General features: G+C 35.8%; 1 protein-coding gene across 5 annotated transcripts in view; it reads right to left on the bottom strand.

The window, feature by feature from the left end:
- LOC107686689 (brefeldin A-inhibited guanine nucleotide-exchange protein 1-like) overlaps positions 1-19,380 on the bottom strand; it is a 74,770-nt gene that overhangs the window by 23,860 nt on the left and 31,530 nt on the right. For 2 of the 5 annotated variants that reach the window (XM_016483779.1, XM_016483780.1), the window contains exons 5-20: positions 18,691-18,870; positions 18,516-18,569; positions 14,978-15,245; positions 12,755-12,871; positions 10,870-11,060; positions 9,599-9,732; positions 7,829-8,063; positions 7,384-7,483; positions 7,154-7,293; positions 5,877-5,985; positions 4,865-4,873; positions 3,832-4,033; positions 1,940-2,051; positions 1,166-1,371; positions 975-1,059; positions 572-737 (exon numbers count right to left, since the gene is read on the bottom strand). In XM_016483779.1, coding sequence (XP_016339265.1) covers positions 572-737; positions 975-1,059; positions 1,166-1,371; positions 1,940-2,051; positions 3,832-4,033; positions 4,865-4,873; positions 5,877-5,985; positions 7,154-7,293; positions 7,384-7,483; positions 7,829-8,063; positions 9,599-9,732; positions 10,870-11,060; positions 12,755-12,871; positions 14,978-15,245; positions 18,516-18,569; positions 18,691-18,870 — 2,308 coding nt within the window. The remainder of the gene's footprint in view (positions 1-571; positions 738-974; positions 1,060-1,165; positions 1,372-1,939; positions 2,052-3,831; positions 4,034-4,864; positions 4,874-5,876; positions 5,986-7,153; positions 7,294-7,383; positions 7,484-7,828; positions 8,064-9,598; positions 9,733-10,869; positions 11,061-12,754; positions 12,872-14,977; positions 15,246-18,515; positions 18,570-18,690; positions 18,871-19,380) is intronic. The other 3 variants (XM_016483781.1, XM_016483782.1, XM_016483783.1) reach the window with 3 other exon arrangements.

The following is a 19,380-nucleotide window of genomic DNA, read 5'->3' as shown; positions in this document are numbered from 1 at the left end:
ATATATATATATATATATATATATATATACAATATTATTTTTATTTTAATATCATCATTAATAACACTTTCAAATAATAATAATAAAGTAATATGTTTAGTATTTTAATAAATTTACTATTATTAGTATTATTATTATGTGTATACATAACATATTTTTTATTTTAATATGATTATCTTTAATAAAACTTTCAAATAATAATAATTGTTATTATTATTAATTAAATACATTGCTTTTTTATAAAAAAATTAAATAGATGTAATTATTATCATCATTGTTAATAACAAAAATCATTAATGACTAAAATTATTTATTATTAACAAATATTATTTATTAACAATTACAAAATACTGGACTACTTTGTTCGGTCAACCACAGCATTCTATTGTAAAATACTACAAAATAAAATAATTTATACTTAAATCGATAATTAGCGGGATAATACACAGTCTTGTTCATTCATAACTGAAAAATGAAGGATTGCTGTGACACCAATTAGCAAAAAGAAAAAAAAATTCAGAAAAAATTCAAAAGACTCGTCACCATGTTTGTCTATTCGTCAAATACTCACTTTGCTTATTTGACTTTAGAGTTAACTCCTTTGTCTCCTTCATGGATATTTTTTTCCCTGCGATTTCATCATAAATGGCTGAGAGATACTCCTCCGGTAAATCTTTACTGTCATTGATACCTCGGTTCATCTTGATGTATTGCTCTTTCGTCATTTTATTCTTCACCTGCGCCAAGATAAAGGAAACAACAGATCAGTAGCATACTTCCTCGTTTTCTGTCGCGTTTCAGCAACATCCATCACCCTAGATTTAGCTATTCTGCTCACATATCAAGACTGAATGCCAAACAGCCGTTTCCAGCTCCGACGTTCACATTAACATTCATAGACTAGGGAATGAAAAGAAAACGCATTCTGCATTCGCTGTAGATTTCAGTGAACAATCAGTGCTCGGCGAACTAACCTGTGGACTGTGTAGATCTGTAGTCAACATGATGATTGAATACGCGAGGACGTACGCGGTGTCAGCGCTGGCGAACAGTGTTTGCCTAAGGAGAGAGATAAAAGAAACAAACAGCGACCGAGTTCAGTGTTTGTGGCATAATTAGCGACGTAGGTTAGTCGGTTGCAACAGCAGGGGACCACTCCGCTCACCCTTGGTTGCATTCTAAATATCTAGCAGCAAATTTCTCCATCAGTCGATCGATTTTCTGGGCCTCTCCGGGCAGACGGAAACCCTCAAGGAACATGCGCAGCGCCGGCACGAAGTCTTTACCCTGGAAGTCCATTTGGTCGACGTAGGCATACATAACCTCTTTATTGATGCGATCGTTGTCTCCGAGAAACTCTCCTACCTGGATCTGTAAGGGTGGAAACAGAAGAACCAATGAGACAGATATCGATTGTGTAGGTAGAAAAATATATAGCAGAAAAAACATTCATAACTCAATGCATGCTCAATGCTACAGACACTGCAGATTGAAGAAATCCTTGAGCATTTATCCCCTGTGCATCATTGAAATGCAATGTCTATTGAAGTATTCCATGCACATCTCAAGTCATTCAGGAGGCTGAGGGCTGTTCTGCTGAAGTGCCCTAATTTTAGGGCAGATATAAGGAGCTCTCTTTACCCATTACTGCTGGAGTCTTTTGAGGCCTGATGAATGAGCAACTGAGTTGCCGATTCATCACACTGAAGGATCAAATCATCTCTAAGTGGAAGTTTGGCAACACTTTGCTGGAGTGTCTTGATATTTTTGGTTTGCTTTGTTTTTCAGAAATGTTTCAGAAAAGCTCTGCAGCTGCATATACAGAGTTTTATTATAGTACACTGCTGTATTGTTAAAATCTATTTGACCCTAGGCCACCGTGCACGGAAGAAACAAAGAAAAAATACTGTATCTTGTAGGCAAACAATAGATGTCTTACAGAGTCAAGCCTCTCCTCTTGATGTAAGAACTGGGCGATATCTTCGGGCGTGGTTCCCAGCATGCCTTGCTCCTGCAGGTACTGAATGCCCCTCTTTGGTTTCTTGTTGAACCTGTGCATAATGGTAAATAGAACACCAACATGAGCCGCATATTTAGATTCAGCATTTTTTAAGTATGAAGATGAACCGTTCATTCGATACTGATTTTTCCCTGAGGTTATGACGTTAGTAATGGTGTTTGTACCAATAAGAGGTATAATATAGTTTTGTCCCCTCCCTCTCACTGTTAAAGGAAGTTTACTTCCAGAATAAAAATTTCCTGATAATTTACTCACCCCTATGTCATCCAAGATGTTCATGTCTTTTTCTTCAGTCGAAAAGAAATTAAGGTTTTTAAAGGAAAATATTCTCCATATAGTGGACTTCAATGGGGACCAACGGGTTGAAGGTCCAGTTTCAATGCAGCTTCAAAGGGCTCTACACGATCCCAGCCGAGGAATATGGGTCTTATCTCATGAAACGATCAGCCATTTTCCAAAAAAAAAAAAAAAAAAACCTACTTTGCGCATTACGTAGTCACGCACACGTGACGTAGGCGGAAGTACCAACCTAGTGTTTACAAAGCAAACGTGCAAAGAAAGTCAAACACCCTTTACAAAAAAAGGTAAAACAATGATGTTGGACAATTTTGAAGTTGGAGAAGAACATGAGATGGAGTTTTTCGCCTTACCCTACCTTTTTGAACCGAAGTACACAGACAAAGAAATAACCATGCGTGACCTTTCCAACGTGATTACGTAATGCGTGAAGACACGCATGCGCATTGCAGAGCTAATGCAAGACAAGCATCTGTGGTTAAAAAGTATATAAATTTAATAAAAATTTTTTTTTTTTTTAGAAAATGCCCAATTGTTTCACTAGATAAGACCCTTATTTCTCGGCTGGGATCATGTAGAGCCCTTTGAAGCTGCACTGAAACTGCAATTTGGACCTTCAACCTGTTGGCCACCATTGAAGTCCACTATATGAAGAAAAATCCTGAAACATTTTCTTTAAAAACCTTAATTTCTTTTCAACTGAAGAAAGAAAGACATGAACATCTTGGATGACACACAGGTGAGTAAACTATCAGGAAATTGTTATTCTGGAAGTGAACTAATTCTTTAAATGGGCTGTTTTTGCTGCTGTGATTCAAACATTGAAATACATTGTGAAAGATTTATAAAACATAATGGTATAATCAGACTAAAATGGTTTCCCCAGAAGGAAATGCAGAGTTGTAGGTGCTACACATAGCCAGGAACAGCACAAACCTTGACATTCATGCATTTTACTCTTTGGTTTCTGACTACCGAATAGGCCTCACTGACGTGTAAATGTGAGCAGTCTTGTGTTTAAATGTAAGATGCATTGAACCGACATGTGAAAGCTGCAAAACTAGGGAAAAAAGTTGGCTTGTTTGAATAAACAGTCCAACTACTGGCTCAATAGATTGCATAATTTTGGGATGGGACTACCTGTTTGTCTGACCAATGGCAGAAGGGGAGTGTTTGTGTGAAACATTTTTTTACAATTCTAATTGTACTTAATAATGGTGCAGAAGTTACACGCTTCACATTTAAGATAGGTCAAGAGTATCCAAACTAGTTCCTGGAGAGTCAACTTGCTGTAGAGATTGGCTCCAACTTGCCCCAACAAACCCGTATTCTAGCATGCCTGGAGTTGGAGCTAAACTCTGCAGGACATTGGCCCTCCAGGTCCAAGACTGGACACCCCTGGAATACGTAAACTAAGCGACTTTCCATACAAATGTCTGTTGACAGTGATTTTGTCAAACCATGTATGGTGCACAGACTGATTTCATGCTTTTGATTCCAACATAATGGCTTACAGGTCAATGCCTTGCTCTATGATCTCCTTCTGTTGTTTGAGGACCTCGAACTGCTCAGGGTTGTCCGTCCCAGACATCTGCGTGCTGTAGCTCCCGATGCCCGACGAGGCGGTGGAGTCCAAAGAGTTTATGCTGCCGTAACGGTTGATCGTTTCCGGATGCTTCGACTCATTGCTCTCCTGTTCTGAAGGCTTTTCTTGGCCTGATTGAGAAAGAAGGGAATGAAATTCAGATGCAATTTCAGAGAAAGCTGAAGTAGTGACAAGCCCAGTTTGTAAAACACCATGAGCCCCTAAAGGCTAGGAAGTAGAGACGGCATGATTCATTGGGCTCCTGGTTGGCTGTTGGTGTATCGAGTCTTTTCTCTGGCTCAGCTCCCTATATGAGTTTCCCAACACAACAGTTCTCTAATAAAGTCCTTGACCTCGGCTGACTCGTATCACAAAAACGGCACGATGGGGACCGAAGAAAGAGCAGCATGACCTGAATACACAATGTAACAGATCTGAAGTTGGTGCAAGCAAGACAAACAGGTGGTTTGGGTATGTGAAAGCCATGGTTGCATGTTGCTGGATCTTATTTCACACTGGAAACACTGTAAAAGATTTAGCGGGTAGCTATCGCTGTAACACAAGCTGTCAGGTCACTTCCACCTTTCACATAGTTTCTTCTTTCGGAAAGATCATATGAGCCAGTAGCATCTGGGAAATACTTACCTGTTCGTATTAATTTATCTGTTTGATATATAAAAGCTTATATGGCCACAATACAAAGATAAGTGGCAAATCCTTTAAATGAAACCGTACTTACAGACTGTGAGTCAAGAACAGCCGGCATTGTAGTTTACACTCCCAGGATCAGGAAACAGTCCTCCATAAAATGTGCTGCACAAATTGCACCAAGAGCTTCTAACACTCCAAAGAGAAAGGAAAAATTTAAATCGCATCATATGACCCCTTTAAGAAACCACTATTTAGTTTACACAACACAAGCTAATGCAGTCAATTCTAATGTCACTACAAACTGCCATTACCTGCTCTCCCTTTTGATGTGCGTTCGTTAAGAGAAAAGAACAAAAATTGATTGGCTAGCATGATGAGAATTCAAGAACCTGAAAGCTTTGATTAGTGATCCAAAACAAACATAATGCACCTGAATAGTTATCCAGATGAGTATGCTACAATCCGATTGGCTGATCAGGACATAAAGCCTGTATATGTAAGAGTAGCTATTTAGTCTAGATGAAAGACTACAGCCATTTCTTGATTTGCCATTGTAAACATAGTTTCCACAAAAATACCACAGCTACATGAAATCCATGGTAACCACTATCATTAAATAAATAAAAAATAAAAATTTTTGATTTTAGGTGTTCGCTAAGGTGTTTGTGAGCCTGCAGCTATGTGCTTCCAAGAGTTAAACTTTTCATTTAAAAATAAGCAAGAATCTCTGGTTTATGATTGGCTGATAACTGAAAATCTGCAGTGGGCATGAGGCAACAGAGAAATTTCCCTTTGGGCCATCAGAGCCTCTTCTCCTCCAGCCCAATATAGCAAAGTTTGATTAGACCTAAATCCCCTCCGCTCCGAAGAGGCAGGATCTCTAGTCTGGCGCATGTTCCCAGCTCATACGAGAAGCTTGGTTTTGCAGTGTTCAGGAAGCCTGCAGACTGCCTCCCTGATGTCAGGGTGATGAATAACAGCCTCAGGGTTGTTCGATTAAGATGAAAGGCCTGCGTAGCCATCACGGCGAATAGCATTTCCTGCCTGTCTTTGAGGCACAGGACTCCTAGTGCGCTGTCCTCAAAAGCAACCGTTTATCCATTTGGTTCTGCACAAGCCAGAAGCCTCTGGAAAGCAGCATAAATGCACTCAGAGGAGACTCATTTAGAAAAGCCAGGGCTGTTACCTGGAATATGTATTGCAACTGCTTGGATCCAAAGCATATCAGGGTTAAGAGTGGCTAAATAATGTTCTGCAGGTATTATACTGGTTGAGGAGCTAGTATTGATATTTTGTTCAGCAGAGGCTGACTGTTTGCCTTACCGAGACTAGTCTGGGAATTGGGGTTGACATATTGGTCTTTGCTCCACTCCACCATACACTTGAGAATGGACACCAGACACTCCAGTCCTTTCTTCCTTAGAGTCAGCTCCTGAGGGACAACATGATCTGGGATCACTAACACGGTTTTAAAAGAATAGTTCTTAAAATTTACCTGTTCCAAATAAAAAATTAAGGAAAAAAAAAAAAGACACTTCTTGAAGAAGATTTAAACGTAAAAAAAACAACAGCATCATGGACGTAGTTCATATAAGATTCCGGTGCCATATATTCCAGGTTTTTAAAGCTGTACTTAAGTTTAGCGACAAGTAGACTTTTGAATATTTCTAAACATTTGCATATCTAAATATTTACATTTGCAAATATATACAGTATAGACAGTGCTGGGTAGTAACTGATTACATGTATTCTGGATTACATAATCAGATAAAAAAAATTAAGTACTTCTAATTAGATTACATTACATTTTCAAATACTCAATCAAATTACAGTTACGTTTTTATGGATTACATGATTACATTTTATTCACACAATAGCAGTAAATTATTCTGTTGATTTGCCCTAAATCTTGTTTTTTTCTCTCTTAAATTGTATTTTCTAAATAAATCCTTCCACTTAGGAAAATCTTCCAGTTTTATGGAACTGCACACATCAGCCACTAGTCAGATGACTATAGAAAATGGAGAGTCTACACAATTTGTTTAATTTGATATCTTTATAATTTAAGTAAGCTTTATATTAATTAGCTTTCATCAACTCACAAACCCCCTGAAGTTCATTCATTGACCCCAGTTCGGGAAACCGTGGTGTAATGTAATGTTTAATGCACCGTTTTCTATTTTAATGTATTTTATTAGAAACAGAGGTTACACTTTATTTTAAGGTGTCCTTGTTACAGTGTAATTATACATTTAAGTACTGGGTAATATTAATTAACTACATGTACTTACTATATGGTTAGGGTTAGGATTAGGGTTTGGCTTAGGGTTACTTGCATGTAATTATGCATAATTTATTGTTATTATAATAGTAAGTACATGTAACATGTGTAACAAGGACACCTTCAAATAAAGTGTTACCGAAACAGGAATCTCTTTCAACATTATGAATGTCTTTACTGCCACGTTTGATCAATTTAACGTGTCCTTGTTTGAGTGCCACTGCACACAATATGATTTTGCAACAAAATAAGGGAATGAGGGTGAGTAAGTGATGACAATTTCTGCGTCAACCAATCCATTTAAGGACAGTGTGCTTACCTGAAGTGGTGTTGTACCCAGTTCATGGCCTCCTCGTCCTTGTGCAATCTTTGAGAGGTCATTCACCAGCCTCTCGAAAATATTAGCAGCATTCAGGTCACAATCATAATTAACATAGATATCTACCACACTCTGGGCATCTGTGAGAGTAGAAATAACATAGAATAACTTGTAGAAACACTCTCATGTATATTTGAAAGTGAGATATTAAAAAAAAAAAGCTTTCATACCAGCACATATTCTAGTAAGGGTTTGAATGACCATCCACTTGTGGTCATACGAGCTTGTGGACGTTTCCAGAATATAAAGAAAAATCTCTTTGAAAAACACCTGAGGAGAGAAAAACATAAATTCAGTTTTTCACCTCATAAATTCATAACCAAGTCAGTAACAGAACAATAATAATGTTTCAACAATATATGGTGTTGCCAAGATGTGTAACTTGATCGATTTGAGAAATATTACTACACAAGACTGTGCAGAATAAATCCTAACACACTCATCTGGAATGAGGCACACACACACAAACAGATAGACTGAGGCAGAATTACAAGCTTTCATCCCAAACCACAGCTTATATAAATCCACACTCTCAGCTAGACGCTCCACAGACTGACGCCATCAGGGCAAGATGCGCAAACACATTGCGATTCGGGGGGAACTGAGTTCAGGCACCTCGATTTGCATCTTGAGATGTGTCTTGAAGTTGGACAGGAGGGTGAGGAAGATGGACAGCGACAGCTCGAACACCTCAGGGACGGAGGAGACGCCGTTTTTAGACAGCGCTACGCACAGGTACTGCTTGATGGCGTTGATGAACATCTCGTTGGTTTTGAAGATGGGCCCAGCGTTCTGCAGGATGGACAGGAGAAGCTGCAGCGAGAGGACCTTGGACCGCAGCTCATGGGATCTGCAGGAAGTTGAGGAATCTTAGTTGAATAAAACAATATATTTAATCCTCATTCCATATACAATACTCATGCCAAGGCCAAACTTACTTTAATAAAGAAGAATCAGTTAACTTTTGCCTTACTGGGGTGAAAATTGCTTGAAAACTAATTAATTAAATGTTTAAATACTTAAAATTTCTAACTGACATGGCCAAAGAAAGACATATTAAGAAAATCAAAAAAATATTGAGAAATATTCAAAATGAATAGTTTCTGCTGGTGGCAGGAACTCTGATAATGACTGATATGATAGAATGATAATTATCAGACTGCAGACATTAAATCTACAATAATCCAAAAAGTAAGAAAAGAATAAAGCTTTCAAAGTCACTGCAACAACAGCAGTGTTGCCACTGTTAACTATAACCATCAAAAATGGTTTTCAATAACTGAAATAAAAATAAAATAATTAAAAACTTAGAAAATTAGAAATGTTGTAATAATTAAGAAAATGTTAAGTTAAATGAAAATTAATTGACGCTTTATAGAAATACGAAAAAAAGACAAAAGTTATAGTATGGTAATTACAAAAGCACATACAACTAAAATAAACTGAAAATATAAAAATAAAAGCTAAATAAAAAAAAAACAAATTCAATAATAGCATATAAATAGTATTAAAATAACACTGGATTATGGATTTCCACTGATACAAGAAATGCAACAATACAGTTTCATTAAAATATCTCATTTGAATGAATTAAATTATTAAGTATTAAATACAAATATTAATATAATAATTCTCAAAACTATGCAGCAACAGAATCCAAAGGCACTCTACAGAAACAGCTACCAAACCTGTATTAACTGTACTAATTAACAAAATTAACCTACATTTTCTGGGTGGTTGTCAGGGCACTTAATGTGTTGTAGGCAGTTGCTAAGTGGCTTCTTAAAGATCCTTCAATGAAAGTCCATTTTATTGTCCTCTAGTTCAATCATTAAAAAAAAAAAAAAAGTAATAAAAAAGTAAAAAAACAACCACTCCTCAACAAACTGCATGATCTGAGGCATCATTCATGTCCCTAACCTCCATCTATGCTTAGTGCCTTAGTATGCACCACTGATAAATAAAGTCCTGATGTAAATCAAGAGGGGTCAACAGGTCTCGGTCCATTTGACAAAGAGTGATCAATAACACTGAAATAAGCTTCCTGCCTCACTGCCCCTGAAGACACACCAGAATGAATGGCTCTCTTTCTCTTCAAATGACAGGGAGGAACATCTCTCTTGCCCTCTGACAGCCTTATTCACCTGTTATGGGACAGCAGCTGATAAAACCATAGACAACTCAACTCTGTGCAATGCAGACTGATGCCTTCAACACTCTCCATCCAAAATATCTACAACCACAGATCTCAGATTAGGATATAACCACATCAAACTCAATTGGATTCTGACTGGGGATGTCATTTTTGGCACGACATTTGGCACAACAAATAAACAATTCCTTTTGTATACAGTCAGATGTTATTTTTTAGAAAGACAGGCTTACTTCGGATCAGGGGGACCGTCTGAAAGGGGCTTCATGGAGAGCTTGCAGAGTGAACGGAATACCAAGAATGCATCCTTCTGGAGAATGTGGGAAAACTTTGCACCTGGTGCTGGACCAGTGGTAGCTACCGATTCCTGTGGGAGAAATGCTCATGTTAGAGTCTAACAGCAATCAAATGTAACTGCCAAGAAAATTACTCATCCTTTATAGCACACAACATGCATCAACCATAAAAAAGCAACAGGCCATAAAATTGGCATTATGGTCCATTAAGCATATACAACAGCCCAAAAAAATATTTGGACACTTATGACACTTAAATGAATTTGAGTTGATGAATGAAAATGAGTTTTTAAAATCCAATTTAAGAACTTTATGACCTACCCAAATAAAATTAATACTGTATGTTCATACAGAACAAACCCCTTCCATCCTAAAATAAAACATGTATTTCAGATTATTTTATTTAATTAAACAGGCACACATTGAGCTGCAAAAATGGGTAACTGCAAATTTAAAATATTCAGGACTTATGTTTTATTCAACATATACCTAAGTATTGAAATTGGTTTACGCACTTAAATATCAATACAAATTAATTAGATGTCAATCGATATTGGATTTTGCTGATATGGTAATATTGTGTTTAAAGAAAGGCAATAACAAGATTGTGACAATATTATGAAAATATCTCAATATTGAATGTGTTAAATAATGTTCTTAGTCTTTCCTTACTGTGTTGGGGTGACCTAAAGAGAAGATACAATTGTGTTGAATTAAAGGCCAGATACAGTTTACTGTGTAAGCAAAGAAACAGGAAAAAAAAAAGATTTTAAGTATAACGCAGGGTAGGGCTGTGCGATATTGAAGAAAAATGCGATATGCGATGATATGTACATTTGCGATATTTCGATAATTTCGATATATTGCACAGCACTAACGCAGGGCTTTAATCATTAAAAAACACTGGGACTCTTTATTTCTAAAAGGGTCCATGCTTTACTACTTCTAGCTGCTCATTCAAAAAGATGAGGGAGAACTACTTTTTTACAAGTAGCAGTTTGTTACTATAGCAAAACGCTTAAGAGAAATGAGAGTATCATGGTTTGTGACATTGCAAACAAACCCTAAAATTTAATTTTGAGGAATTCAACTGTTAAAATCAATTAAGTCAGTTCTGGATAAACAATGCAGTCAAAACAATTACACATGTGTAAACAAGAAGCCGTTTTACTTTTTTTCCCATTCATAGCAGAAGTGGAAACTGGTACCTGAGTGTCATTGGAGGAGATAGACAGTCTGTCGTCGGGTAGGGACGGAGTGAAGCTCGCAGAGATGGGTGTGCCAGGGATGCCGTTGGCGTGAACATTTTCGTTGTCGCTGCCCAACCCTCCCTCCTCTTCCAGAGAGTTTGGAACGCCCTCAGCTGGCTCAGCCTCGCCCTCACGGCTTTCCTTAACATCTGAACACAGAGAAACAGACTTCAGGCTAGGTCCTGGTTTAAAGTGTATCGCTACCAACATCAAACCACCACTAGAACGGTCATTTAACAACATAAGATTTGCTTTCTTAAAGGGACAGTTCACCAAAAAAAATTTAATTCTGTTATCATTTTCTTCTCTTGATGTCATTACAAACATTTGATCTCTGTATTACACAAAATGAGAAATTTTAAAGAAAGTATCATTCATTTTCTAAGACAAAAATAATCATTTAAAAATAAATGTTTTAAAAGCACCAAATCAGAATATCAGAATGATTTCTGAAGCACCATGTCACACTGAAGACTGGAGCTGAACATTCAGCTTTGCTGAATCACAGGAATAAATAACATTTTAAAATATATTAAAATAGAAAACTATGGAAGCCTGTTTCCGTCACTGAATAAAGAATAACAAAAGGTAATTGCAACTTTTTGTCTGACAATTCTGACTTTTTTCTCGCAATTGCGAGTTTAAATCTCGCAATTCTGATTTTTTTTTCTCAGAATGTGAGATATAAACTCGCAATTCTGACTTTTTTCTTAGACCTGCATGATACAAACTAGCAATAGCGAGATATAAAGTCAGAATTGCATGCTATAAACTCGCAATTGTCAGATAAAAACTTTTTTTAGTTTGCATCTCACAATTCTAACTTTTCTCGCAATTGCGAGTTCATATTTTGCATTTCTGACTTTTTTCCTTGCAATTCTGACTTTCTTCTCCGAATTCTGAGATATAAACTTGCAATTGCGAGTTATAAAGTCCAATTCTGAGGGGAAAGAAAAGACTGATATGTTCTCAGAATTGCAAGTTTATATCTCACAATTCGCAATTGTGTGTAATAAAGTCAGAATCACAATTCTGAGAAAAAAAGTCAGAATTGTGAGTTTATATCTCGCAATTGCAAGTTTATATCTCACAATTCGCAATTGTGTGTAATAAAGTCAGAATCACAATTCTGAGAAAAAAAGTCAGAATTGTGAGTTTATATCTCGCAATTCTTACTTTATAACTCGCAATTGGAAGTTTATATCATGCAATTCTGACAAAAAAAAGTCAGAATTGCGAGATGTAAACTTGCAATGGCGAGAAAAAAAATCAGAATTGTAAAAACTTTTTAAAAATGTTTTATTCAGTGGAAGAAACAGGAATCCATAGAAAACAGCTATTTTAAGTTGTAATATTTTGCAACAAACATTACTATTTTTACTACATATCTGATCAAACTAAATTCAGCCAAAAACTGACCCCAAACATTTAAATGGTATATATGGTATATACTGTATATAAATGGTATATTTACTTATTTATTTATTTATGTGTGTGTATATATATATATATATATACAGTGGTGTGAAAAAGTGTTGGCCCCCTTCCTGATTTCTTTTTTTTTTGCATGTTTGTCACACTTTAATGTTTCAGATCATCAAACAAATTTAAATATTAGTAAAAGATAACACAAGTGACCACAACATGCAGTTTTTAAATGAAGGTATTTATTATTAAGGGAAAACAAAATCCAAAACTACATGGCCCACATGGCACACTATGTGTGTGTGTGTGTGTGTGTGTGTGTGTGTGTGTATATATACACATACACATAAATATGTGACTATTCATTTTTGGCTGAACTGTTCAACTGTCCCCTTCAAGTATGATGAATATAACTTGCCTCCAGCAATTGTGTTTACGACTTCTTGCAAAATGCTCTGTACAATTTCCTGCGCTTTCTCTTCATAGTTCTGGTTTTCTTCTTCCTCGTTTGCTTCCGTGCCATGCTCTGCCGCACCTAAAAAGACAGACGAGTATGTTTAAGCGTCTCCTTCTGTCTAGTCAGTCATTCATGGTGTGATAGGAGGATTTTCCTTCCAAGCACGCTCTGTAGTCACATTAAATCCATGTTATCAGTTTCCCAATTTAACTTTAATAAGAGTTATTAAAAGGGGACTCCATACTGCCTGTAACTGGGTGATGTTCTGATGGAAAGCTGGGCTATTAAACTTACGTAAGACTCAGAGACACCGACACAGTTTTCCAATAATGTCACATCATTAGAAGACGTCTCATCTGTTCTGATGTCAAGCCTGAATACACGATTAACTAATAATGACTAGGAATCAGAAATGCTTGTGTGTGTCTAGCAGTGTTGGGAGGAGGAGGGTAACCAACTAAAATTAATGATATTATTAACTTAAAGGGATAGTTCACCCAAAAATTTATATTCTGTCATCATTAACTCACCCTCATGTCATTTCAAACCAATAAGACTTTTATTAATCTTCGAAAACACAAATTAATACGGCTGGGTAAAAAATATCTATATCTCGATATTAATCGATTCTCATTTATACGGAACGATATCGATTCTTAAATCCCAAGAATCGATTAGTCTAGCCTGTGTTCAGTTAATGGACGGAACGTTGAAGGGCACTTCCCATGCAATATATCACAATAAGCATTGTGCTTTGGTACTTTTAATATGAAACAAAGTCTCAGATTTTAAATTGTCCATTGTATTGCAGTATTCAAACAATAAATGCCGTTTTGGTGTTTGGATAAATCCATCAAGTTTTTATGACAGCCACCATTGTTTATATTTAAAAAAATTAATTGAAGTAGAAATATTATTATGCAATCGTAACTTTATTTTAAAACTTCATTAAGTGTAATTTTAACAAATCAGTCAGTTTTAACCTTCAATATTATAATTTAATAATAATTAATAATTAATAATTTATGTATTTAGCAGACGCTTTTATCCAAAGCGACTTACAGTGCATTCAGGCTATACATTTTTTACCAGTATGTGTGTTCCCTGGGAATTGAACCCACAACCTTTTGCGCTGCTAACGCAATGCTCTACCACTGAGCCACAGGAACACATTATTATAGTAATGTAGTACCAACTGACTCTCATGTATATTTTAGTTGAGAGATTTTTTTCCTTGAGAATATTTGGCATGTACTGTACCTGATATATATCCAAAATAATCGATATTGAATAGAATAGAATCGGTAATCGAATCGAATTGCAAGCTTGTGAATGAGTGAAAAATCGTGAAATTTGTGTCAAAACCCAGCCCTACAAATTAAGATATTTGTAACAAGGTTTCTGTCTCTCTGTTGGAAATCCAAGTAAGCAAAATGTAGAAGATCCAACAGGGTCACAAAGGCATCATAAAACAAATCCATATAAATCTAGTAGTTTAATTCAAGTCTTGTACAAATACATGATCACTTTATATGATGAACAGATTTAATTTAGGCTTTTATTCACCTATAAACACATATAAAACATTACATTAAATCTGTTCATCATATAAAGTGATTATATCTCTGCACAAGACTTGGATTAAGTCACTCAATTCATATGGATTCATTTTGACCTTTTTGGATCTTCTACATTTTGGTTGCTTGGATTTTTCAACGGAGGGACAGAAACCTCTAAGATTTTATTATAAATATAAATTTGTGGTTCAAAGATTAATCAATATCTTATTGGGTTAAAATAACATGAGAGTGAGTAAATGATGACAAAAATAAATATGATTTTCATGTTAACTTGAATGCCATGTGAGCACCAAAGAAGATTTTCATGGCAAGAACAAGGTGGAATAATAATAACTCTTATTATTTATAAAGAATAAATCTTTAAACAGAAAATTAAAATCTATATAAGATATTTTTGACTGAAACTCTTTGTGAATACACCCTATCAAACTTTACATTTTCAGTCACATTTATAACTGAGTGAACTGAGGCAATAACGAAAAGCACTCTCCTAGAATATTCCACTGGTGTCTAGAGTCATTTAGAGAAATTAGCATAATCATTTACATAAACATGGAACTCTAAATCTAAATTAATCTGTGCATGTTTGCACGCTTCTCTTTACTTTGCGCAGCAGCAGTAGCCTGGTCTGCTTCGGTCTGCTCATTCTCCGCAGGGCAGAAGTCGGTGCCGTTCTCTGGTTCGGGACTCTCGTACGGTGGGGATCCCTGCTCGACCTTGCTGCCCTGGTGTCCCGGTCCACCGTTGGCCTCTGCGAGCAGGCTTTTGCCGGGGGTGTCGGTGTGCCTCTGTCCAGGAGACTCTGGTTCTTGCTGGCTGACTGGAGAATGCTGCCTGTGCCTTTCTCTCTCCATCTGCTTGGCTTCCTGCAGCTGGAACACAAAGTCAACTCATTTTAAACATGTATCAGGGTGAGTTTACACACTCATGTTCCCTCCGGGGCAGCCGGGAGCCCAAAGCCAAGCTGATGTACATCCATTTCTCTGAACGGGAGGCAAATTATTACGTTTAGGAATACAGACGGTTCCCGTCTTTTAAAACAAAAAGAAACACAAGACCAGGATCTTATAGCATCTTACTGTATGTGAAGACAATGTCTGTGCTCATAGAGACAGATGGTGGTTGGACTACATGCACCTGGAATGACAATCTGGACTATGCACATGCTTACATTGGTGTGTTTTTTAAGCAGGATAAGTGTATGACTCTTAAAGAGGTAGTTTACTCGAAAATGAAAATTCTGTCATCATTTACTCATTCTCATGTAGTTTTCAACTTTTATGACATTTTTCTTCTGTGAAACATAAAATATACTGTATAGTATACACAAGGAAAGTCAATGGTGTCCAAACAACATTGGACTACGTTGATTTTCATTGTTTGGACCAAAAAAAACAATTTTTTTTTTTTTTGTGTTTCACAAAAGGATGAAGTAGTAGTTTCTTCTTTAAAATCATTGCAGAGGGAATATGTCTGCCATCAATGACAGTGAGCCTGCCACATTATGCAATCCAAAATATTTTAAAAAATGGTTTATGATCTGCATGTTTTGTCTCAAGACAACAAATATCATGTCAAAAATCACACATGGTTCAAACAGTCCAAATATGACAACTGAATCTGAGCCGGTACCTTATCAAAAAACTTGGGCTTAGCAACTCATAAAATGAAAATATGGTAGTAAATGAGAAAATAAAAAAAATAAAAAAAATAATAGATTTGATACAATATCAGCATCTGATACTTCTTAAATAAAAACTAGAAAATAAACAGAAAAAAAAAAGTAAACCAATAGCTTGGGTGATAAAACTGATATAATTAAGCTAGGTCTGTTAATAGATTTAATAATTCAATATATATAATTAGCAATTAACATAATATCATTTTATGTATTTTAAATTATAGTTATAATTTATGAAATAAATTAAATAATAAATACATTTGGTACAACACCAGCATCTGGTAGTTTAGTTTCAATAGTAAATAGCAAAATAAAAAAAAATCCTAAATCGCCTTAGGTCCTACCAACTCATACAATGCAACTATGGATTCAATCATTCAAAACTATGGATTCAATAATTCCATTTAAATATTTAACATTTACAAATATGTTTATGCATTATACATTATATTTGTAATTCACAAGACAAATAAAAAATAAATAAAAAAATAAAACAAACAAACACATAAATAATCCATCTCAACAGAGTAAATTCTCCCATACAAAGTGTACAGATACTTTTGTTAAACATACCAACTGGATTTGATTTATAAATTAAATGAATGAAACAATTATATTTGTAACATTTAGGAAAATACTAAAGAACCTTATTTAGCAAGCAGACTGTTGAATATACTGCATTTATCTATTACCCATTTAATGTAACAGGTTTATTAATAAAGTATTCTCTAGAGCTTTCAGCTGAATTCAGGTGGTCTAATATGGCCTGGTCCGTGTAGGCACATCTTCAATATTGTACAGCTGATTAGTTATGCATGATGTGTCTGGCTGTGTCAGAATGTGTCACGCTCCAGCCGGACTGCTAAAACTGCGTGACAGTGTGTTTTGCTTGTGCCAAAACCGCAAGTGGCATCCTTTTGATCAATGCACCAACTGTGAAACATCTAAACTGCACCTCACTGTCCTCATCCACATGCAGCTACCTAAACCACAAAGATACAGACACATCGCGTTTGCTCCTGGTATCAACATCCATCTCGGATGATCCGAACCCAAATGACAACACTAAATGCGATTGTAAACGAGGTCCAAAATGTTTTTTGATCCGATCCCTCAGTGCAAAATGTGTCCTGAACAACACTAATCATGTGATGCATACCCATCTGAAGTTTTAATACTCAACTAAAATAATTATGCAACAATTCTGCTCAAAACTTTACGTTTATGGTGAGATCCAAAGTGTATTTACAAAAAAACTATGATTTTTTTTCTATACTTCCTTTCTTGATGAATTCTCACTATACTAGAATATTCAATATCGAATATATTTCTAATATATTCAATATACTCGAAATGGTTTTTGTAGTCATAAATAAAATTAAGCACCGTTGTGAATATCACATTTAATGTGCTTTCCCAATGTGTCAATGCATCAAAACTCCAAAAAGATCCAATGACTGCTTCCTATTATTACTGAAAACATTTGTGGAATTCTGCATGGAGCAATAATATGTATGTATTAAAATGTTTATTTTAAAATATTTTAAAATATTAATAAATATTGTGGTTTATGATGAATGATTGTGCATATAAATAAGAATAATTAAATATTTTATTTTACATACAGTGAAAAAATGGGGAAAACCTTGATTTGTATATTTACTTACAGATTTAACATTCTGAAAATACAACAAATATCTGATAAAGAAATAAATATTTTTATTCAGAAAAGATTAGTTAAATTGATCAAAAGTGACAATAAAGACATTAAAAAGGTTACAAAATATTTTATTTCAAATACATGCTGTTCTCTCGAGCCTTTTCAGGAAGAAATCCTGAAAAAATGTATTACGAGTTTCACAAAAATATTACGTGGCACAGCTGTTTTCAACACTGATGGTACAAAAAAAAAGTTTTAAAAATAAGAATAAAAATTGTTACTATTATTAAATTTTTTAAAAGTAATAATACTTTATTTTATTATTTTTGATCAAATATATGCAATTTTGTTAAAAGGCTGAACAATATCTAAAAAATAATTTCAAGTCCCATAGAGCAACAAATGGCGTCATAAATCAGAGACTCTTTCCTCAAAATCCAAACACGTTACTACCAGGTGTCAACAGCTGTTTACACTGACATCTTATGACCAAACCACCTGAGACGGATGTTACTACCAGGTGTAAAAGTGGCCTTACGAACGAGAGAGAGCTGCTGTAATCACACTCTTCCACAACACATAAACATGGTAAGACAGATGAAAGGAACTTATTTGTCATGGAGGGGACGACAGCAGGCAGAAAACGAACGCAATGAAGCCAAGGCAAGCAGACTGGAGCGAGACGTCTGAGAGAGATCGGAGAGAGAGACAGAGTGCGAGAGTGACGGATGAAACTGATGTACACAAACCAGAGAAAACTTCAGATCAAGCACATTTCAAGGCAGTCCTGTCACTCTTTACCTGACGATCTCGCTTTCTTGATGCCAAAGACCAACTGATCTTGTGATTTGTAAGCTATATTTTGAGGGGGGAAGGAGGAGGAGGAGGAGAGGCATCAACCAAAAAGAAAGAAGAAATGTTAGATCAAGGTGTCATTTCTCCATATTACCACAGGAGAAGTGTCAAATGCACTCACTGCTTGGTTCTCCATGCGGGCGAATATCACATTCAGCATCTGCGTGAGGGTGGCTTTGGCCGTGGTCTGGTTGATGAGGTTCTTACTGGCCAGATAGATGTTGTAGCACGTTCTCACGGCCTGCAGAACCGTACCTTCGTGGATCTCTATGTGCTGCGAGGTCACGGCTGTGAGCAAGGCCTGTCGGGGACCGGAGTAAAAAAGAAACAAACACAAATGTAACCACAGAGGACATTAAGACACCACTGTAGCCATAAATCCTAGGAAAGTATTCGGACAAAATGGGGGAGAGTTATTATTTATTACTTTAGCTGCGGGAATCAAGTTCAAAAAGTCATAAAAAGTAAAGTTAAAACAGATTAGGCTGGACATGCGGCCGTATGAAAGAGTTCAGGAGCTTTCAGGAGCCGTGCTTGTCCTGCTACTCCACATTCCACAATGAGATTTGTAAAACAATAGGTCAGGCAAATGACGCTATGGAAATCTGAGCACTACAGGTTAGGGCAGTTCTACATAAAGAATAAGAGAGAACAACCTACATATTCAAATTGAAAAAAAGACAGGCTTATTTGCTTTAAAAAATATGAATATTAATTATTATAATTATTTATAATTATTTATATATACATATATATACATATATATATATATATATATATATATATATATACACACAGGTGCATCTCAATA

Source organism: Sinocyclocheilus anshuiensis, unplaced genomic scaffold, assembly GCF_001515605.1.
Source record: "Sinocyclocheilus anshuiensis isolate Anshui unplaced genomic scaffold, SAMN03320099.WGS_v1.1 scaffold990, whole genome shotgun sequence".
NCBI lineage: Eukaryota > Metazoa > Chordata > Actinopteri > Cypriniformes > Cyprinidae > Sinocyclocheilus > Sinocyclocheilus anshuiensis.
Note: the sequence above shows the minus strand (reverse complement) of the source record. Positions and strands in the feature narration are given on the sequence as shown.